Source organism: Manis javanica, chromosome 3 (assembly GCF_040802235.1).
Source record: "Manis javanica isolate MJ-LG chromosome 3, MJ_LKY, whole genome shotgun sequence".
NCBI lineage: Eukaryota > Metazoa > Chordata > Mammalia > Pholidota > Manidae > Manis > Manis javanica.
This window is the reverse complement of record NC_133158.1, coordinates 189,238,193-189,262,125: the sequence shown is the minus strand read 5'-3', so window position 1 is coordinate 189,262,125 and position 23,933 is coordinate 189,238,193. Positions and strand designations below refer to the sequence as shown.

General features: G+C 38.3%; 1 protein-coding gene and 1 pseudogene across 1 annotated transcript in view; both read right to left on the bottom strand.

The window, feature by feature from the left end:
* Positions 1-4,363: 4,363 nt before the first annotated feature.
* Positions 4,364-23,933, bottom strand: part of SPMIP2 (sperm microtubule inner protein 2) — a 93,676-nt gene continuing 74,106 nt past the window's right edge. The window contains 1 exon segment of the mRNA XM_073230498.1: positions 4,364-4,559. Coding sequence (XP_073086599.1) covers positions 4,364-4,559 — 196 coding nt within the window.
* On the bottom strand, positions 20,009-20,161 carry LOC118967400 (U1 spliceosomal RNA; annotated as a pseudogene).

Here is a 23,933-nt window from a genome sequence, read left to right as displayed (position 1 = left end):
ACTAGTTGGGGTGAGAATGTAGTAAGATGGGTAACTGTTGAACCACTGTGCTGTATACTTGAAACTAATACATGATTGTATATCAACTATGCTTCAGTTAAAAAGAAAAAAAGCAGGCCATTGAAAAAGAACTTAAAGACACACGTACATTACCACATTGCTCTTTGGTTCCCTGGCATCTGGGCTGTTCTGCAGATACTTCATGTATGTTACTTACTTAATCCTCAGACCCGCATGAGGTGGATACTGTGATAATTTTATGTGTCAACTTGGTTAGGCCATGGTACCCAAATATTTGGGTCAAACACTAGTGTGAATATTTTTGGGAAGGTATTTTTTTTAGATTAGTGTTTAAATGAGTAGACTTTGAGTGAAGCGGATTACTCACCATAATGTGGGTGAGCCTCATCAAGTCAGTTGAAGGACTTAAGAGAAAACAGACTGAAGTACCCAAGGAAGAGGGAATCCCACCTGCAGACTGCCTTTGGACTTGAGCTACAACATCACTCTTGCTTGGGTCTCCCTCCTGCTGGCCTACCCTGTAGATCTGGGATTTGCTGATCTCCATAATCACAATCACCAATTCCCTAATTCTTCAATATTGATCAGTCTCTTTCTCTCTCTCTCCTACTAATTCTGTTTCTCTGAAGAACCCTAATACAGGTGCTTAAGATGTCAGTCAAATGATAAATGTAATGATGCAAAGATGGAGTTGGATAGTCAAAATGTCATCATACCAAGTCACAGGAAGTAGAATTTGAAGCAAAGATCTTTAGCATAGTAAACAATAGACTTGAGAGCTACCCCTAAGGGTTGAGATATAAGTCACATAGTCTCTGCATAGGGGCTGCCAAGGAGATGTTGGAGGGCAAGAAAAACATCATTAGAAACAGCTCTCTGAGATGTCTGGCTGGGGGAGGGTGATACAGTGGAAAGAGAAAGCTCCCCTCACACACAGATGAACCCCTACAGCTGTGTTATTCCTGTAGCTGTGCGCCTCCCTCTGCTCTCTTGGGAACCTCCAGTCCTCAGTTACCCCTTTCTCTCACCATCACATCCTCAACCTACTGACGTTTTTCTACCTAAAGTGTAAAAAAAGATTTTCTCCCATATTAAGCTTTTCTCCTAAGCCCCCCTTGCCCCTCTATAGCCTACATTTCTCCTTCCTTTGACAATTAAGCATATTCTAGATGAGTTTTCTTTGCATTTGCTTCTTTGCTTACTAGTCATTCTCTTCTTCCTGCCACCTGGCTCCCCCTGCCCCACCCCACATCCACAAGGTCTGCCGGTGGGTTCGGCCTCAGCTTCTCCCCATGCTAACCAGGCTTTCCCCTGCACCCAGGCAGCGCTGGGAACGTTGGATCTGCTTGCTTGGTCCCTGTAGATCTGCCCTTTCTAGCGGTCCTTCTGTTCCCAGCTCAAAACAAATTCAGTGTCAAATCTTCTGATAACCTTGTTACTAAAGGTCCAGACCAACAATGGTCAACAGCCTGAGGGAAGTGCAGACCCGCAAACCCTTGTCTGCATCTCGATGTGGTGACCAGGTGATTCAGACGCACATTCAAATGTGAGAATTACTGCTTTTGTACTCAACCAATGAATGGATGAGAGAAAGAATGTGTTTATCACAAAGATTGTGTCCATGTATTGGAATGAAGGGAAGGGGATGGCAATGAGAATATTTGCAAGCAAAGAAATGAAACAGATGGATTTTATTGTTAAACGTGTCTGTCACACATAAATTTGACGGCACTTAAATAGCTATTATTTATGTGAAGAAAAAAAATGACCAAACTCAAGAAGGAAAAATAACAAACATTCTGTGGATGATAGAACTTGAGAGACATTCTACGATTTTTTTAAAAGGGAGAAACTTGGGGAAATATAATAGAAGAGACAGTTTAGAAATAGGCCCAATTGATTTTCATACACTTTGTAAAAAGCTTGTTCGGTACATGTATACAAGAATGATATATTCTGTTAAATATTTAGAAACACTGTAAGTAAACTCCAAACTTAGTTTTACAAGTAAAAATCCAAACTCAAGAACACTAATATAAAATATCCCTATTTTCAATCATCTCTCTTGATGATTATGATATTATGATAGTTTTATGCTTTAAAATTTCCAAGTTCCCCAGTATATTAACACATTTTTAGTTTTGTGAGGTTGCTTTCAGTGCATAGTTCTGATTCTTGCAACATATAAATGAAAAATATGCTGAGGTGAGTATAGTAATGGGCCACTCATTGGTGGCTAAGGTGAGGCATTATGTTGGAGGTCTTTAAGCATGTTGTATTCATTATTTGCTTTTGAATTGATAAGAATACTTGCTTCAAGTTATTTTCACTGAAGAAGATTTATATTAAAAGATGTGTGTACTTGTGGTGGGGGGTGGGGGGTGGTTGTGGTGAGTACTTACTGAAGTATCATTCAAAGGAATCCTGTGGGTTGCTCCAAAAAAATGGACTTGGGAAACAAGTTTCTAATGCAACCTGAATATACTCATGAGAAAACATCAGATAAACACAAATTAAGAGGTTTTCTACAGAAGTGCTATGTATGCTTAAAAAATGTCAGTGTTATAAAAGACCAAAACTGAGTCAGTGTTCCAAGTTGAAGCCAACTCAAAGGACATGGAGACTAAATATAATCTATGATCCCAGATTGGATCCTGGATGAGGGAAAAATACAAAGGATGTCATTGGGTCAATAAATAAAATTTGATTATGAAATATAGATTAGATTATAATATGATATCAATGTTAAATTTCCTGAATCTTATCATTGTACTCTGGTTACATGGGAGAATATCCTTCTTAGGAAATACACCTGAAATATTTAGAAGTAAAACTGGATTATTATTTAACTCTATACATAAAAGTAAACCCTAAATGGATCAAAGACTTGAATGTAAATCATGAAACCATAAAACTCTTAGAAGAAAACAGGCAAAAATCTCTTGAGTATAAGCATGGGCAACTTTTTCCTGGACACATCACCTTGGGCAAGGGAAACAAAATAAAAAATGAACAAATGGGACAGCATCAAACTAAAAAAAGGACACCATCAGCAGAACAAAAAGGCACCATACAGTATGGGAGAATACGTTCATAAAGAACTCACCTAATAAGGGGTTAACATCCAAAATATATAAAGAACTCAGATGCCTCAACAGCCAAGGAGCATCACATCTGCGACTTACTCTGAAAGCATTTGGAAAAAGCAAACGTGTGTGTGTGTGTAGAAAGCCTGCTTTAAAGCAAATAAAGTTAACAGCATCATTCTGAGTGAAGAATGTATCAGGAGTTCACTTTGTACTGTTCTTGTGTCTTTTGAATTCATTTCAAAATAAAATGTCCTTTAACAGATTTTTTTTTTCAAGTACACACAAATATCTCGGTTGGATTCAGCGAATGATAGGAGGAAGCATTTGGGATCACTTAATCCATGATTGGTCTAATCCTATGCAAAATTAGGTCAATAGTGGAAAGTAGCTAATTCAAGCTTCCCACACACATACTACAATAAATCATCTCATTTGGACCCAGCCCAAAACTCAGACCACATAGGAATGTTAGCAGCTACACTACTCCCTTTTTCAATATAGTGTTCCTGGGGTCAGGGCTTACCAAGGAGGACTTCTACAGCTCCCTCACAGAATGTTTCAAATAGATATAATTAATTGTTAATGAGTCAGACATCTGGCATATTCAAGGGAGTTGGCAAGATTTTTCTGCAGAGCAAGGAGACTCTCTTCGTGTAGGGAACAGGAGTCTCTGAATGTGCCCCTGCTGTTCTATTCCCTTGTCTAGCATGGAAATGTGTTGTCATACTCAGTGTCGAAATATGGACAACTATGAAGTGGTTCTGCTGCAGGATTATGTACAAGGACCTCAAGAAATAAGTGTTGATTTGAATATATACCTTCTTTTCTTGATTCTCATGACAAGTCTATAAAATATTCAAAACAGATACCAATATCCCCATTTTTCTTACTTAAAGAACCCATATAGGGAAATTATGCAACTTGCTCAAGATTTCTTATAAACTAATGGAGGAAAAAAAAAACCTTGAATTTCAACTGGTGTATTCTCACTCCACTAACCAGTCTGTAAATGTTTTAAGAAGGGTTATTCACAGACTGAGAGCTTTCTCAGATTTTGGGTATCTAGTGGATGGCCATTCTCTCCAGGTTAATCCATATGATAGATAAACAGTTGTAAAGACTGAACCCTACAATCTCTTGTTTTCTTTAGCTATAAAAATGGGAATAATACCCACCTACCCACCGTGTGGACATTACCATGGAAATCTGAAAACAGCTTGATGCTTTCTGTGATGGTTCAGAGAAGCAAGTGATCATACCTCCTCCTTTGTTGGTAGCTGTGGTCACTTAGGTGGTCTAGAAACTCTCGACGATGCTGTCTTACTCTGCTGAAGGAGGGTAGCCCATTTAGAATTCCTTTGATTGGTGTTCTCAAAGTCACCCATATGCCAGGCGATAGAACCACGACTGTTTTTTCCTTGCATATCCATAATATAAGGTTTTGGTTGCCTGAAATAGGAACCAATTGGTTGGTTCTCAAATTGGAAAGACCTAGAAACAAGCTTTCAACACCAGTTTTCACATAGTTGAGATTTGTCTGTTTCTCTTGTCGTTTGAGGTGATTTCTAGGCACATGGCTTGGAAACGCTAAGGAGCTGAGCTGTCAGCCAGTGTTCTGAGAAGCTTCTGGACTCTGCCCACTCCACTTCCCTGAACACCCAGCTGCTGGAGATTCAAGGAACTACCTCCACAGATGGATCCTTATCTAGGAGCCTCATTGATGAGTTTTCCCTGTCACAACTACCCCTCATGTTCTTCAGAGCCAAGCATGCAAGATGCTGGGAAATTGAAGGGGGCATGTTCAGTCTGAGACCTCATGAGACTTATCAGTTCTACAGGACATGGTCTGCCCATTCTGAGATCTCAGGGAAAATTACAAAAACACCAGCTTCTTGATTCTAGACTCTGGCTTTCAACAGTATATTAGAGGAAAAACTTAGGCTTCATTCTTTTTCCCCAGGGAAATCCTTTTGTTGGTTCCAACACCCCTAAATTAAAGTAATTTATAAAGTCCTGCCTTCTCATTACAAAGGGCTGGCTCTGGGGGAAAAGACAAAAAGAATTGTGGGATAAAGATTCAACAGCTCATTCGGAAGGCTATTGTCACTGTAGGGAGCCTCTTGGGGCTTCTTGCCCTCCCATCCCTCTATCTGTGTGCTCAGAGTCTCTGGGCCCCTGCAGAGTTCCCTCCCTGGAATCTGAGTTTCACAGGTTCCCAAGTTCTTTGGACCAAGATTTGGGGCAGGTCCGCATCACTTGTCACTCATTCAAGAGCACATGTGCACTTACTATTTGCCAGGCACAGTATGAGGCTCTGGGGAGACAGTGACAATCAAGGACAAAGTCCCTATTATCATGGGGCTTGTATACAGTGGGACAGGCAACAATAACAAGGTAAATCAAATATTTGGGAAGAACCATGAGAAAAAGAAAGACAGATAAGGAATCGGAAAATGCTCGGCATGCTGCATATGTGAGGCCAGGCAGGAGAAAGGAGGCAGCCTTTAAGCAGAGAGCTAGATGAGGGGAGAGGCAGCAACTCTCTCAGCGTGCAGGGGTCAGACACTCCCTTCCCGCTCTCTGGAATCACAGAATCTCTTGTGTTGGGAGGGAGCTGACCTTGTCATCTCCCTCAAACCCTCTGCTGACCCCCTAAGGCCTTTAGGATAAAGTTCAAATTCCTTAGCATAGCACACAGGGGCGTTGCTGCTGTTCTTCTGTTTTCCTGTGTCAGATGGTCTGTCCACGTGGGTCCCTCTGGTCTGCACTCCAGCCCATACCACCCAGACACACACACCCAGGCTGCCCTGTGCTCTCACCCTGCCTCTGTGAGCTCTGAAGAAGTCATGCTTTAGGCCTGCTCCTTCTGCTTCAACTTTTCCTTTTGCTTAAAATTCCTTTCCTCCTCCTTCCCTGACAAACTGCAGCCAAGGCTTTAAATGTCACCTTTTCTGTAATGACTTTCCTTATTCTTGTCAGATGGCAACAGTTCTCCTTTGATAGCACATTATGTTTGAATCCTTTGTACAAACTATTATGATATACTTAACTTTCTAGTGCAGCAGTCTCTCTCCCTCCAAACTCAGTGCTCCTTAGAGAGCCTAGAATGTGTTTTCGTCATCACTAGATCCCTAGAGCCCATTACCCTACCTGACAAATGATTGACACTCAGCTACTGTGTGATGGATGGAGTAATGAGGAAGAGGAGATCAGAGCTAAATTACTCTAATGGTAACTTCACCACTCCCCTCTACCCGCCTGCTTCCACAGCCTCCTTTATTCCTCCTACCAGTGGAAAGATGTGGGAATGGAATCCAACAGTCTGGTTTGTCTCTGTTTCGTTATTTACAAATAAAATTTATCAGCTTCAAGTAATTTCAAAAAGGTTCTAAGGGCAAGATAGCTAATGGTTAAAATGTATGGAACAGGTCATTGTTTATAGTTCATAGCTTGATTTATTATTCATAGGAAAACCATTTCATGCAAATGTGGCACATTTTCTTAAAAAGAATTTACTACAGAAGTAATGATGCCAAATAGTTTAGAAAAGAAAAATCCTTGTACATAGCTTCATTTAAGTACTAAAATATTTTATAATCTTAAAAACATTTTAAATTCAGAATATCCTATGTCCCTGAAGTTCAAATCACCAGCAGTGGAAAAGTTAAAAATTAATTGTAATTAGAAGATTTTAAAGGTCTTATAGAAATAATAGCCACACCAACTGTGCAGATTTACACACACTGTATTGAACTTACAAATGAGCCAGTCAAAAGAAGTAAACCAAAGAACAGAAGGTTTGACTCCAGAATTGTTCAGAGTATATGTTCTTTTTAACCTTTATTCTATAGATATGATGTATTAACATTGGTCGATTTCCATATGTTGAACCAACCTTGCATTCCTGGGATAAATCCCACTTGGTTATGGTGCATCATCCTTTTTATATGTTGCTAGATAAGATTTAGTATTTTGAGTCTATGTTCATCAGATATTGGTCTGTAGTTTTCTTTGTCATTGCCCAGTTTATTGATAGGGTGATGAATAAATTGAGAAGTATTCCCCCAATTCTAGTTTTTGAAAGAATTTATGAAGGATTTATGTTAATTCTTCTATAAATGTTTGCTAGAATTCACCAGTATAACCACCTAGATTTACTCTTTTTCTTATAGGAAGTTTTTCATTAATAATTCAATCTTTTTATGGGTCTATTCAATTTTTCTATTTCTTCTTCAGTTTGGGTCATTTTTGTGCATTTTGGGGGATTTGTCCATTTCATTACTTCCTTGTAATCCTTTGTTCTCCTATTAGGTCAGTAGTCTTGTCTCTGATTTTAGTAATTTGAATCTTGTATCTCTTAGTCTTACTAAATGTGTGTCAGTTACACTATATTTTCAAAGAAACAACTTTTGTTTTTGTTTGTTTCCTCCATTGTTGTTTTTTATCTCAAATATTTCTGTTATATTCTTTATTAATTCTTTACTTCTACTTGCTTTTAGTTTGCACTTCATTTTCTAGTTTTCTAAAATTTAATATTTGGTTTTCCAGATATATCTTCTTTTAAACATAAGCATTTACAGTCCTACATTTCCCTCTGAACACTACTTTCATTGTATCCCATAAATTTTCACATTTTGTGTATTAGTTTTCATTCATCTCATTTTAGATTCCCTTGTGATTTCATTTCTGACCTATTGGTTCTTTAAGTTTGTTATTTAATGGCTACATATATGCGAATTTCCCAAATTTTCCTGTTATTCACTTCACATTTAGTTCCATTATGGTTGGAGAACATATTTTGTATGATTTCATGCCTCTTGAATTCATTGAGACTTGTTTTTGGCCTAGCATGTGTTCTATCCTGGAGAATGTTTTATGGGCATTTGAGGAGAGTGTTTGTCGTCATTAGATGGAGTATTCCATAGATGTCTGTCAGGTCTAGTCGGTTTATAATGTTCTTTAAGTCTTCTAATTCCTTCTTGATCTTCTGCCTGTTTGTTCTACTTATTATTGAAAATGGAGTATTGAATTCTCCATGTATTGTTGATTGTTTAATTACTCCATCCATTTAGCAAACATCTTTCTACATCTGTTTTGTGCCAGGTACTCTTTCTAACACACAGATTTAATTATATTACTCACTTAAAAACAACAAAAAAGTTTGTCGCCTACAAAATTAAACACAAAATCTTTAATATAGAATTTGAAATATGACACAATCTGGCCCCTGTACTACAATTCCACTCTTGCGTCACACACCCCTGAACCAATCCTATGTTTTAGCCCCACCAGACAGTCACTTCCCCAACACCTCAGAAAGGTTTGCTCCTCCATGCCTTTTCTTATTCCATTCCTTGTGCTGGAATTCCTTTCATGGCTCCACCTTCATGCTCTCCTTTTGATTTCCCACACAGTCTTAAAAGGGCAATTTGTGTTACCCATCCTTTAAAGCATTCCCAAATGGCTAACTGATCTTCAACACTGGGCCACAGTCATGTGCACCACTGTTCCCCAAAGTATATTGTTCATACCCATTATAGTTGGTGTTCCCATGTTATTCACCCTCAGTAAATCTGTCAATCAAGAGAAGGAACCATGTCTTACTTTTTTGTGTCTCGGTGTCTAGCAGAATCCCTGACATAGAACACATTTGCTGTCAACTTTGTTTCTATAAAGATACAAGAAAATGTTTGATGGTTATCTCCAGTAAGAGAGAGTGACAGCACTGACAGAAGGTTTGGAGTGGGGTAAACTGATTTTAAATTCACATTCTCTTTTGCTCTTTGAATTTATTTTATTAAGGTATTATTGATATACGCTCTTATGAAGGTTTCACATGAAAAAACAATGTGGTTACTACATTCACCCATATTACTGAGTCCCCCTCCATACCCCATTATAGTCACTGCCTATCAGTGTAGTAAGATGCCACAGAGTCACTACTTGTCTTCTCTGTGCTACACTGTCTTCCTCATGATCCCCTCCACAAACCAAGTGTCAATCATAATACTCATCAATCCCCTGCTCCTTTCCTCCCCACCCACCCTCCCACACCCCTCCCCTTTGGTAACTGCTAGTCCCTTCTTGGAGTTTGTGAGTCTGCTGTTGTTTTGTTCCTTCAGTTTTGCTTCGTTGTTATACTCCACAAATTAGGGAAAACATTTGGCACTTGTCTTTCTCCTCCTGGCTTATTTCACTGAGCATAATATCCTCCAGCTCCATCCATGTTGTTGTAAATGGTAAGACATTTCTTTCTTATGGCTGAATAGTATTCTATAGTGTATGTGTACCACATCTTCTTTATTCATTCATCTACAGATGGACACTTAGGTTGCTTCCATTTCTTGGCTATTGTAAATAGTGCTGCGATAAACATAGGTGTGCATATGTCTTTTTGAATCTGAGGAATTATATTCTTTGGGTAAATTCCTAGGAGTGGAATTCCCGGGTCAAATGGTATTTCTATTTTTAGTTTTTTGAGGAACCTCCATATTGTTTTCCACAATGGTAGTTTGAATTTTTAAAACTGTGAGCATGTATTAGTTTTATTATAAAATATGTCTAAATTTTCCTTAAAAACTGTTGGCTATTTGAGAAATGACCAAAGCTTTCCTAGCAGCCTGGGCAGCAGAGAATGGCAGTGGAGGAGAGCTAGATAAAACAGACTTCCACGCTAAGGTAGGTAATGACTGGCTGGACTTTGTTTATGTAACTGTCTAAAACTGATGGGACAAACTTAAGTTTCATTTTGACATTTCTGCCAGAGAAAATACTCTGGAAGGCTGAAGAGGTGCCCTGCTTGGGGTAGAGTTCTGCTCAGTCTTGTGGGTTCCCACCTTTTTGTAACTCAAGCTGGGCCCTCAGGAGACTCTAGGGCAGCTGCTTTGATTCATGACCCAACAATTCAATGACCTCTCAGTATGTTGGCAAAGTAACTGGCTTGAATTAATATGTTTGCTTAAACTGATCAAAGCAGCTAGTTATTCTGGAGAGTGACCACCCAGCATCAGTCCTGCCTGGGAGTGAAGCTTTTTCTACTGTTTGGACATCTCCTGCATTTCCTCTGGTTGACTAAAAATAGTTCTAATAGTAATTACTGTCTTTTGGATGCCCAAGTTAAAGGAACACATTACTAACTGTTTAAGTTCCAGTGACTCATCAGTCTGGTTGCCTAATATAGACCCTAGAAACAGTTATTCGCTTGAATTTCACATTGACAAATACGTGGAAACTCCCATTTAAGGAGGCATCACAGAGTGATGTAACTGTTTTTCTAGCCTGTGAAGAGGATGGTGCCATACCTGCCTGGTGACTTAAAAGCATGACTACCTGTTTTCTCAACAAGCTGCTTTCCTTAAATGTCTGTTTTGTCACGGAATCATTGACGGCTGCTCTGTCCATTTCCAGAAGTATTCAAAAGCCACTGATGGCACATGGAAATGTTTGAGAAACACATTTAGAAACCATTTGGCAGAATCCATGCTTTCTGGGAGAACAGACCTCTTTCTGTTATTTTCTCTTTGGAACATTTGCAGGAAAATAAGACCCCGGTTATAAAAAAAGATCTTTCTGTAATTATGTTGTAGTCAACACCTAAAGTCAGAATCTGCCAAGGAATTACACTTAGGGGTTTAAAGATGTATTTAATTGTATTTGCCTTTTCTGAATTGGCCTTCTACACAGATGCAGTGAGTGTTACTGTGGACACAGGCAGCCACATAGGTTGTAAGACTTCAGAGACACTGGCTACCTAAGAAAATACTCCCTTAGATTCCCTTGCTACTTCTTTTTATTCCATGACCAGAGACCAGCTTCTCAGAGCACACAGCCAGAGAGCAGTACTAGAAAGCACCTGGCCCTTCCCGAGAGAATGTATGTGGAAGAGGTAGTACCGCAACGGAGGCACTGAGGACTGGGATGCCGTGGGTCGGGGGAAGCTGTGTCATCCTTTAGTTAAGTCCAACCGTATTTCTTACACATTGATCTTCCTTCTCACCCTGACCCTTAGATTCGTACGTGATGATGTTTTATCTTATTTTCAAAAGATATAATTTTAATCCTCTTGGATAACACTTGTCTGAGCCTCAATCAACAGCTGTTATAGAGATAGTTTTAAACATGAAATTATCTGGATATTTCATATGGCAAAAATGAATGCACATATATATGTAGCAATTATTAATAGAGAAAATGTTATATTTTTTACTTGAAGTATAATTGATATTCAATTCTTTTTTGTTTTTTTGTTTTGCTTTTTTTAATTGAAGAATCATTGACATACAATCTTATATTGGTTTCAAGTATACAACACAGTGGTTCAACAGTTACTCACATTATTAAATCCTCACCCCCATTAGTACAGCTACTATCTGTCAATATAGGAAGATGTTACAGAGTCACTGGCTATATTCTCCATGCTGCACTACCATCCCCCATGACCAACTTATATTATGATGGAGAATTTTTGTGCTCTTTTATCCCCTCATCTTCCCCACCCACCCAACCCCTCCCCATGCTAACCACCAGTCACTTCTAAGTATCTATGAGTCTACTGCTGTTTTGTTCATTTTATTTTGTTTTGTTTTTAGTTTACACAAATAAGTGAAATCATATGGTATTTGTCTTTCTCAGGCTGGCTTATTTCACTGAGCATAATACCCTCTAGGTCCATCCATGTTATCACAAATGGCAGAATTTCTTTCTTTTTATGGCTGAATAATTTTCCATTGTGTATATAAACCACCTCTTTTTTATTCATTCATCATTGACGGACACTTAGGTTGCTTCCATATCTTGGCTGTTATAAATAATGTAATGATAAACATAGGTGGTCATATGTCTTTTAAAATCAGGGATTTTGTTTCCTTCGGAAAAATTCCTAAAACTGGAATTACTGAGTCATATGGTATTTCTGGTTCTAGTTTTTTGAGGAACCTCCGTACTGCTTTCCACAGTGGCTGCACCAATTGGCATTACCATCAGCAGTGTGGGACAGTTCCACTTCTTCACATCCTCACCAGCACTTCTTATTTCTTGTCTTTTGGTTAGTGGCCATTCTGACTTGTGTGAGGCGATACCTCATTGTGGTTTTGATTTGCATTTCACTGATGATTAGCAATATGGAGCATCTTTTCATGTGCCTGTTGGTCATCTGAATTTCTTTGGAAAAATGTCTTTTCAGGTCTTCCACCCAATTTTTTAATTTGGTTATTTGTTTTTTTGGTGTTGAGGTATGTGAGTTCTTTATATATTTTGGATGTAAACCCCTTATCAGATGAGTTGTTTATGAATATACTCTCCCATACTGTAGGATGCCTTTTTGTTCTGCTGATGGTGTCCTTTGATGTAGAGAAGCTTTTTAGTTTGATGTAGTCCCACTTGTTCATTTTTGATCTTGCTTCCCTTACCCAAGGTGTGTCCAGAAAAAAATTGCTCATGTTTATGTTCAAGAGATTTTTGCCTATGTTTTATTTGAAAAATTTTATGCTTTCATGTTTTACATTTAGGTCTTTGATACATTTCTAGTTTTACTTTTGTGTATTGAGTTAGACAGTAATCCAGTGCCCTTCTCTTGCATGTAGCTGTTCAGTTTTCCCAATATCAGTTATTGAAGAGAATGTCTTTTCCCCCTTGTATATTCATGGTTCCTTTATTATATATTAATTGACCATGTATGTATGGGTTTATATCTGGGCTCTCTATTCTGTTTCATTGATCTATGAGTCTGTTCTTGTGCCAGTACTATACTGTTTTGATTGCTGTAGCTTTGTGGTATAGCTTGAAGTCAGGGAGTATAAGACCCCCAGCTTTGTTCTCCTTTCTCAGGATTACTTTGGGTATTTGGAGTCTTTTGTGGTTACATATGAATTTTATGATAATTTGCTCTAGTTCATTGAAAAATGCAATTGGTATTTTGATAGTGATTGCACTGAATCTGTCAGTTGCTTTGGGCAGGATGGCCATTTTGAGCATGGGATATATTTCCCTTAAATTGTGTCCTCTTTAATTTCTTTCATGAGTGTCTTAAAGTTTTCAGAGTACAGGTCTTTCACCTCTTTAGTTAAGTTTATTCCTAGGTATTTATTGTTTTTGATGCAAATGTAAATGGAATAATTTTCCTCATTTCTCTTTCTCCTAGTTCATTGTTAGTATATAAGAATGCAACAGATTTCTGTGCATTAATTTTTTATCCTACAATTTTGTTGACTCCAGTTAGTTCTAATAGTTTTTGGTGGTGTATTTAGGGTTTTCTGTACATAGTATCATATCATTATCAGTAACAGTTCTACTTCTTTACCAACCAATTTTATGCCTTTTTTTACTCTTTACCTTATTTGACTGTCATGATCTGGACCTCCAGTACTATGCTGAATAAAAGTGGTGAGAGTGGACATCCTTGTCTTGTTCCTGATCTTAGAGGAAAAGCTTTAGCTTTAGCTTTTTGCCATTGAGTGAGTATGATGTTAGCTGTGGGTTTGTTGTATATACAGCCTTTATTATGTTCGGGTACATTCCCTGTATACCTATTTTGTTGAGAGGTTTATTTATCATGAATAGCTGTTGAATTTTTTCAAATGCTTTTTCAGCATCTATTGAATGATCATATGGTTTTCATCCTTCTTTTTATTAATGTGGTATATCACGTTGATTTACAAATATTGTACCATCCTTGCATCCTTGGAATAAATCCCACTTGGTCATGATAGGTGATCCTTTTGATGTATTTTTGAATTCAGTTTGCTAACATTTTATTGAGGGTTTTGCATCTATGTTCATCAGGAATATTGGTCTTTAATTTTCTTTTTTTGTAGTACTTTTGTCTGTTTTTGGTATCAGTGTGACACTGGCCTTGTAGAATGAGTTTGGAAGTCTTCCCTCCTCTACTTTTTGGAATATTTCAAGAAGGGTGGGTATTAGCTCATCTTTAAATGTTTGGTAGAATTAGGCTGTGAAGCCACCTGGTCCTTGACTTGTATTTTGGAATAGTTTTATGATTACCAATTCAATTTCATTGCTGGTCATTGATCTGTTTAGATTTTCTGCTCCTTCCCGTGTCAGTTGTGGAAGGTTTGTACTTTTCTAGGAATTTGTCCTTTTCTTCTAGGTTGTCCCATTTATTGATAGATAATTTTTCATAGAATTTTCAATTTTTTCTATTTCTGTGGTGTCAGTTGTAACTTTTTCCTTTTTTGTTTCTGATTTTGTTTATTTGTGTCCTCACTTTTTTTCTTGATAAGTCTGTCTAGAGGTTTGTCTATTTTGCTTTTCTTCCCAATGAACCAACTCTTGGTTTCATTGATTTTTTTCTATTGTTTTATTCTCTATTTTATTTATTTCTGCTCTGATCTTTATTATGTCCCTCCTACTAACTCTGGGTTTCATTTGCTGTTCTTTTTCTAGTTTCTTTAATTGTGAGTTTAGTCTGTTTATTGTGGATTGTTCTTGTTTCTTGGGGTAGGCCTCTATTGCTATGCACTTCCCTCTTAGAACCACTTTTTTGGTGTCCCACATATTTTGAACTGTTCGGTTTTTTATTTCATTTGTTTCCATTTATTGCCTAATTTCTTCTTTGATTTGTACATTGATCCATTAATTATTTAGAAGCACGTTGTTTAGCCTCTGTATGTTTGTGGGATTTTTTTTTTCTTTGTGTAGTTTATTTCTGGTTTCCTACCACAGTGGTTTGAGAGGCTGTTTGATACAATTTCAATCTTTTTGAACTTACTGAGGCTCTTTCTGTGTTCTAGTTTGTGATCAATTCTGGAGAACATTCCACGTGCACTTGAGAAAAATGTGTATCTTGCTGCTTTTGGGTGGAATGTTCTGCATGTATTTGTTAAGTCCATCTGTTCTAGTGTGTTGTTCAGTGCCTCTGTTTCCTTATTTATTTCCTGTCTAATCAATCTGTCCATTGATGTCAATAGTGTGTTAAAGTCCCCTAATATGATTGAGTTGCATTCTATTTCCCCCTTTAATTCTGTTAGTATTTGGTTCACATATTTAGGAGCTCCTATTTTGGGTGCATAGATATTTATAATGGCTATATCCTCTTGTCTCTTGTTGGACAGATCCCTTTACCATTATGTATTGTCCTTCTTTGTCTCTTGTCACTTGCTTTATTTGAAGTCTATTTTGTCTGATGTAAGTACTGCAACTTCTGCTTTTTTCTTCTTGTTATTTGCATGAAATATCTTTTCCTATCCTTTCACTTTCAGTCTATGTATGTCTTTAGGTCTGAAATGAGTCCCTATAGGCAGCACACGGATGGGTCTTGCTTCCTTATCCATCTGCCACCCTATGTCTTTTGACTGATACATCCAGGCCATTTGTATTTAACATAGCTATTGATAGGTATGTATTTATTGCCATTTTATTAATTGTTTTCTGGTTGTTTTTGTGGTTCTTCTTTGATCTTTTCTTCCTCTCTCATACTCTTCTCTTGTTATTTGATGGTTTCCTTTAGAATTGTGATTGGATTTCTTTTTTAAAATTTTTGTGTATCTATTATGGGCTTTGGGTTTGTGGTTACCGTAAGGTTCATGGATAGTTTCCTAAATATATAATAGTCTATATTAAGTTGATGGTCACTCTATTTCAAACACAATCTAAAAGTACTTCTTTTTTATTCTTCCTCCTCCTCCACACTGTATGTATTAGGTATCATAATCTGCATTTTTTGTGTATCACTTGACTGATTTTGTGAATAGTTTGGATTTTACTGCTTTTGTTTTGTTTTAATTTCATACTTGTTGATAAGTAATTGGTGAACTACTTTTACTGTGTGTTTTATTCCATTGCTGAAACTACTTAGGAGGCTGGGTTGGGGGAAGGGCTTGGGTCCCTATCGCTTGTGGCTCTGCTACTTTACCCTTCTCTCTGGTCTTCTCATCTTCCCCAGGCATAGTGCTCTGTTCTGCAGCCTTCCAGTCATTTTCAGGGTCACTTGGATTTGCTGTAGTTGCTTCCTTGGTGCATGTGTGGGAGGAGGTCCCCACCTTGCTTTTTGACTCTGCTGTCTTTTTTCCCATCTCCTCCCCCCAGATAAAAATTTAAATGTTAACAGAATTTATCCTGTGTTTGTTGCTACCCATGAGATTCTGGCTGAGTGGAAATAGAAAGTGGCTTATGAAAGAAGATTATGTTTAGTAACTCATATTCAAAGGAGCATATAGAGATTTTTCTAGAAGGCAAATGTCATGCTTGCCTGTTTAATGCATTTTTCAGGATGCTGGGAAAACTGAGGCTCTACCTCTGAGTTGTAACTTAAACTATTTGAGATAAAGGTCCAAAGTAATATTCAATAAATAGAATAGTTTGAGGTAATTCATAGGCTCAAAGATCCACAGCTATTTATATTGTTGATCCTGTTTTAGACAAATAGAGTGTTATCCAGAATTTATTGAGGAGAAACCCGTATGTGTTGAGCAGTATACCAGGTCTGCTGGGAGACACAAAGAAAGTGAAGAGCTTATGTAAGACAGACACATGGCAAAAAGGCCAGGACCTTAGCATATGAAACAATGATTGATTATTTACTGCTCTACCTATAAATGAATAAAATGGCTACTGAAAGGTTATTTGATTGTGATAAACTCCCAATGTGAATCATTCATGGTGAAATATAAAAGATAAATTTTTTATACCTGTTCAAATCTTTTGTTTTTGTTAAGTAGTTCCCTCCTTCCCAAAGCCGTAAAGTGCCTATAATCAGTTTTACATCATTAATGATTCAAAAGTAAATTTGTTAAATAGGTCTGTGTATCTATATACAAACTATCTTGCATTAGTACACAAGGTTATTTAAATTTATGAACAAAACTGTGTAATTCACCTACGTGTGAAACAAACACTGTCTCAAGGATAAAAATGAAATTGCTTCCCAAAGAAGTGTTGGGAAAACACAAGAGAAGTCTTCCCAAATTGCCAGGGTAACTATTTCAGACATAAGAACATTGCTTGAATGCTATTTTTTAAAGACAGAAAGAGATAACCAAATGTAGGAATATCTATTTTTCCTTTAAGTAGAAGAAGCCCACTCTCTTAGGCTTTCTTCTAGGAGAAAAGTATCAAAGGCTTGAGCAATTCTATAAAATTACACATACCATATGCTTCAACCCTCAGATTGTGATTATTTTGGTTTGATTTATTGCTTTTATTTCATAGGAAACACAACCACTTTATTTAAAAGGCTTGTTAAATATTCTACCATTATGTTGAAGGACAGCATTAATTGAAACAAGAAAGATCTCACATTGCCCTGAGTAACACTCCTCGTTACTTTGCCAGATTGTCTTCCCTGAGCTCCAGAATGTGAAAAACGCCGTACTTGCCACAGTGATGTCAGAGCACATTGCGGGCTGCCCTTCTGGGCTCCAGCTGGTCTTCCAGTTCCACAGCTATGCAATCTAAATCAAACCAGTAGTCCTCCTGTGCAGAATAACATACTGCAAAAGTTTCCTGTTGCCAGGAATTTCTACACGATGTAGAAATTCACAGAGGTGTTCAGTGACTTTCATTCAGTATTTTAAAAGAAGTTATATGAACTGACTATCACTCATGCACATAGCCTCAGAGGCAGTTATCCAAAATCTTACCAGAAATGCAGCATATAAGATTGTCTAGGGTCACCTATAAGGAATGTTGAATATAATCCCTGATGTTGCTAGAGATATGGGAGAATTTATATAAGATTAATCCAGGAAATTCTCCCAATTTCAACAGCTCAGAGCTTCTGAAATACTGAGTCCCCGGATTCTCTTCATGCTGGTGCTTCCTACGCATTAATTGCTTATTTGGGTATCAGAACACAAGGGGAAGAAAGGAGAGCTGCAATTATGCCAGCTACTTGGCAGTGATCCAAGTAAAGTGTCGTTGGGAAACTGTAACAGGACTGACTCAGTTTAGTTTTAGACAAGTTTATCCATCCAGATGGTGCATCTTGACCTTCATTAACAAAGATAAAGTTGATACAAATTATTTTAGTTACTTTGGAAATTTAATTACGCACAAAATAAACACAAAAGTAGACAAAATAGTTTAAAGATCCATCACTCAACTTCAAACACTGTCAATTTATAACCAATCTTATTTCATTACTACCCTACTTACTAGCCCTCCCCCTGCCAAGACTTCATACCTTCCTGATATGACTCTCAATAATACAAAAACTTTTTTGCTTAACATAACCACAATGCCATTATGTCTTCTAAAAATTTAATAACTAAAAGAATTTTAGTTATTAACAATTGTTAAAAATTCAATAACTGCTTTCCAATTTTCACCAAATATTCAGCATGCAAAATTCTACTTGTCTCATAAATGGTATGATTTTTTTAACAGTTTGTTTGTTAGAAACAGAATCCAAATAAGTTTCATACCTTGCAGTTAACCAGTAAGTCCTTCGAGTTTCTTTTAATTCATAGGTTCTCTTTCATCTCTTTGCTCCTCCTCCTGCTGCTCCTCTTCCTCCCTCTCTTTCTCACTATTTGTTTTTTGAAGCAACTGGGCCATTTGTCTTATAAAATTTCCCACAATACATTTTTCTGCCAACATCTTCATGACATCATTTAACATTTATGTGCAGTCATCTTATTTCCTTTACATTGTTAGTTGGATTTAGAGGCTTGATTTAAGTCAGGTTGGATTTTTTGAGCAAGACTACTACATTAACATGCTAAGGTGCTACAACAAAGCATTACACACGAGGCTAGAAGTGTGCAACTGGGTGTCAGCAGAGCTGGTTTCTTCGGAAGCCTCTCTCCTTGGCTTGTGGGTGGCCATCCGTTCCCGGGGTCTTCACGTGGTCGTTCCTCTGTGTGTGTCTGTGTTCAAATATCCTCTTCTAAGGGCTTTGGTCCTACTGGATTAAGGTCCAAACTAGTGACTTCACTTTAATTGAATGACCTCTTTGAAGTCTTCATCTCCAAATATAGTCACATTCTGAGGTCCTGAAGACTTCAACATATGTTTTTGGGGGGACAAAATTCATACCATAATAACCTTCCAGGTAGTGGTGTGCTCTTCCATCAAGAGTACATAATAGCTGATCATTTCTCTCTTTGTGCTTTTGGCAGCTATTTATGATCAATGTCTAGATTCATTAACTTATTAGACTTTGCAAAGTGGTGATGATCTAATTCTGTTGCTTCTTCTTTACTTATTAGCTAGATAACTTTGATTTTTAAAAGGTCCTATCGCCTTCTATTTGGTTTGCAGTGGTACAGTTTGTATTGGAAAGGCAGAATTAATATTTGATTCTGTCCTTTTATTTATCCATTTTCATAATAATAAGTTGGTTCATTGGAGTCCTCCAACTGACCAGTTTGTTGGGGCTTTTCAAGTGAACTTGTGAACTCATAAATGTTCATGTGTAAGTATGTGCATGAATATGTATATTAATCCATTACAATTATTATCCTTTTCTTCAACCTGTCCTGTTTTCAGCCAACTGGAATCTCTTTAAGTTTGGATCATAAGTACCTTCGACAGGTCTGTAATCATCTAAAATAGCTTCCTCATCTAGTACGGCATGGTGGACTAAACTCATGTTTTCCATTTTCCTTCTCCAGATACAGAATCACCATTTCTCCAAGAAGCCCCAATCCCTATTAGTAGAAAAGGTATTTGAAGAGTAAAACTGAGCACTAGGGAACTCACAGCTACCGAGTTAGTTCCTATGTCTAGACCTCTATAGTGAAAAAAATATGTAAAGACATACTATCATACATACATGTACATATATATGTCTCCCAATCAAATTTGGGGTTTGCTTTTCAGCTCTTTGATCTTTCTTTTTTTGCTATAAAGCTTTATTTACATAGTTCTTCAGAATATATTTCAGTTATCTATCCACTATACCAAGTGTGAAATGATAATAGATTATATTTACAGGAAAGCATAAAAGAGACAAAACAATCTACAACAAATTATGCAGTCGAGTTTCCCACATTTGGGGAAATCACAGGGGTCAGCACATCCGGAGTGCAATGGATAAGTCTCGCCCTGGGAAAACCACCTTCGTGACCATGGTATCTCCCCTGCCAGGTAAGTATTCAGCTCTTTTATCTTAACATTTGTATTTCCTTTATTCCACTCTGAAAATTCTGGTACTCAACCAAACCAGTAATGATCGCATAAGAACATGACATTATTGCTCATTTGCTTTCTCCCACAATACACCACGCCAGTCAGAGTAACACTAGCAATCCTTCCACAAGCTGTTTGCACTTCCTTTTGTTCTTAGAGTATATACCCCGCTGAAGAGTTACACTCAGTTGACTGCACTTTAAGATCTCTTGGGACAGTTCTTCTCTGTGGGTTAACCATTAACTGGGGGTATACATTTAAGTTATTTTTTAAATTTTGTTTTACATTAAAGTCAATTTTATAAGTAACAGGTAAGAGATAAGATACATATCTTGTAGGTAAGATATGTGCGTGGTTCCAGAGTCAGACCAAGTGTGGAAGCAGCATTGCTTCTCCATTTTTCCCTTGTGACAACATGAATCTACCCCAAAGACGTGGTGAACTTGGAGGAGGAGGTGATGCCTGAATCATATCTTACTGAACAGCTGCAAAGACTGACTTAGATTCTGGGAGAAACTGTTTTGAAGGCCTTAGCTCTGCTTGGTGAAGAAAACATTTGTTCTGCCACCCACCATGGGATTCATCTTTGAATTTTAATGAGTTAGCCTTTAGGCTGCTAGACAGAAAGCAAACTGCAGCATTCTGTGCAAACCCTGCCATTTTACACATTGCTTCAGAGGCTAGAAATGAAAAGTTTTTGTCAAATATGTGGTAATGTGCTGCAAGGTAATTCATCTGAATGTGTGAAGTTCCATCTCTGAAGTGGTTAGCAACTTGGAATCTAAATACAGCAGTTCTAGCTGCTAACGCCTACCTGTCCTTCAAGCTCAGGGAACCTCATGGGGCCTTCGTGATCCCTCCTCAAAGTTTAGATTCCCAGATGTATTGCACTTAGTTGTTACAGTTTGTTAGGTACCTAAATACAACAGCAAGCATAGTGCCAAGCACAGAGGGCAATCAGTATATTGGTTGATTCACAATTTCTATCACTGCATCCTAATATACTCTAGTACAATTAACTGTTCAGGTGTCTCCTCTCCTGCACTCTCTGATAATCTTTCTGAGGGCAATCAATAACTGTGTCTTAGATCCTTGGTACTACACTTGTCCACAATTTGGATGGAGTGAAGAGAAGAACTTATTGTTAAAACTGAACTGGAATTATAAAGGGTAAACACAAGATGCTCTTGAAGATCGTGAGGCAACATTTAAAAACAAAGTGACTAAAAAATAATAATAATAATAGGAGAAATGTGGGATCAACATATAAATCAAGTACAAAAATCAAATGAATATTCATATTTGACCTGATGGTTTATAGGTCATATTGCATGATCAAAACCGAAAGTTTCTGTGATGAATGCCCTTGTACTGTTCACCATGTAAGAATTTATTCACTCTGTAAGAATTCGTTCACCATGTAAGAACTTGTTCGTTATGCTTCAGAAGATTGGAGACTGACGAGAATTAGGCTTGAGATGGATTAATGATTGTACATTGAGCATTGACCCCCCTATACTGAATTTTATTGTTGTTAACAACCATTTGATCAATAAATATGAGAGATGCCCTCTCAAAAAAAAAAAAAAAAACAAAAAAAAAAAAAAACAAAGTGACTAATAAACTGACTCATAAACTCTTACCTGTGGCTTAATGCTACCGTCTGACCTCTGTAACCTCAGACATAATGTGCCTGTATATTTTATTATTTCACTTTCAAGGCAGTTAAGTGTTTAGACCCACTGAACAATTTATATTATGAGGTATAGATATAATTTTACTTTAGGCAGTTGCCCCAACTCCAGTTTTTCTTGCATCCTGTAGCAAGGGGGAGTAACTTCTCTGTTGAACAACTGGACAGCCTGGCTGATGCAAACACACAGTCTGCAACCTCAGGGGGACCTCAAGCACTCCAGGAACAGCAGTCTCCTTACCTATCCTTGGGTCACATCTTTCCCATTCCCTTCCACCGCATTTCTTGAGACCCCTGTTCACAGCTCCCTCCCAGGACCTCATCAGTCCTCTAACGGACAGAGCCTGTTACAACACTTCATGGCATACTAAATTGCACACTTAAAAATGATTCAATGGTAATTTTTATGCTATGTATATTTCACCACCATAAAAGAAAAACTCACACACAGAGACCTGGTGGAGCACACTGAGGCCATCAGGTCTAAGCTCCCTCAGTGGCCACTGCCAAAGCCCACCCGACTGGCACACGTACAAGCACATCTTCACCTGCGCAGACAGGAAATTCTTTCTCCTTCCTCTCAGTTTCTGGGAATGAGAGTGGTTTTGTCTTCATCCAGGGCCTCTGAGTCACCTGCGTCCTTGAGCCCACAATTTCATCACCACTTGCCTGAGAACATTGCTCCACAGCAGTTAGCTCTTCCCTAGATAGTATTTCTCACATCCTAAAAAAGTCCATGCTGGCCCCTCATCTGCCCCTACTTACTATTCATAGTTTCTTCTTTTATTATCCAGACTTTTCAAAATCATGACTTGTACTTGTTGACTCCACCTCACCCCCCAATCACACCTCAACCCACTGTATTTGAGCTTCCATCCTACTTTCCCTACCCTTTCCCCTGAATTGTTCTATTTGTTCTGATTTTATCACAACCTCTAATGACCTCCCACCCGCTCCTTCAGGGGACATTGTTCAGTTCGCACCTTATTTCCCTGACCGTCCAGGTCTCCTTGCTCCCCTGTTTCTGCTAGGTCTCCTTTCATGACTGATTTTTTTTTTCAAAAAAGAATTTGAATTGCCTACAGTTCTGCATTTATTTCTCTGGTCTTCTCTTTTTATCCACTCACAGATTTTCACATACAATCTGAATAAGATGAAAGAAAAAGCTCAGCACAGCCTTTCCACCTCGTTTCACATACTTCTCTCTCTGCTAGTTACTGGATGTCCTACAGGGGCTTCGAATCCATCCGAACTCATCCCCTTCTTTCCTGTAATGAAGACGCTCCTGTGACAGTCAGCGGGCACTGGTCCGCTATCAAGTTACTCGCTCAAACTCGCGATTAGGAGTGGTCACTGCATCTCCCACAGGCGATACCTGAGTCTTGCTGATTTTACTCCCAGATAGTCCTGGAATCTGTTCTCCCCGTCTGGACTCACATCCCCTGGATGACCACCACTCTCCTGGGCCCCTCTAGCAGACTCCCCCCCGGCCTCCTTGTCTCAGGTAACGTCCCCCTCACATCCATCCCCATTCGAAGTGGAAATCTGACTCTATCACTTCAGGTACAGTGTAAATGGACGGGTGAATAAAACTTGAATTCCTTCCTGCGGCTCCCCACCCTCTGAAAGTCGGAACTCACATCTGAGCGCTGCCTGCGGCTCTGGTTCCGTGTGTCCCGTGCCTTCCGTGACGCTCTGGGATCCCGCAGCTCTGAAACGCTCAAGTGCCGGCCGCACTGGCTTGATCACTCCCGGACTGCTGTTTCTGGTGTCTGCTCTCCTTGAAGCCCTCCTTTCTGCATCTCTACTCACCCTTTATTACCCGACCTCACCTTTTCAGAATTCCCCCATGACAGCCTCTCCCCCTGTGCTCGGCTATATGCATAATACCCCGGTAGGGCTGTGTCTCTGCTCTGGCCATGTTTCCGAATTATCTCTATTTTCCCAACTACACTATGAGCTGTTTGGTGCAAAGGACAGTGATCCAAAGTTATTTGTTGATTTATTTGACTCAATAAATGAGTTGTCCAGTTAAAGGCTATAAG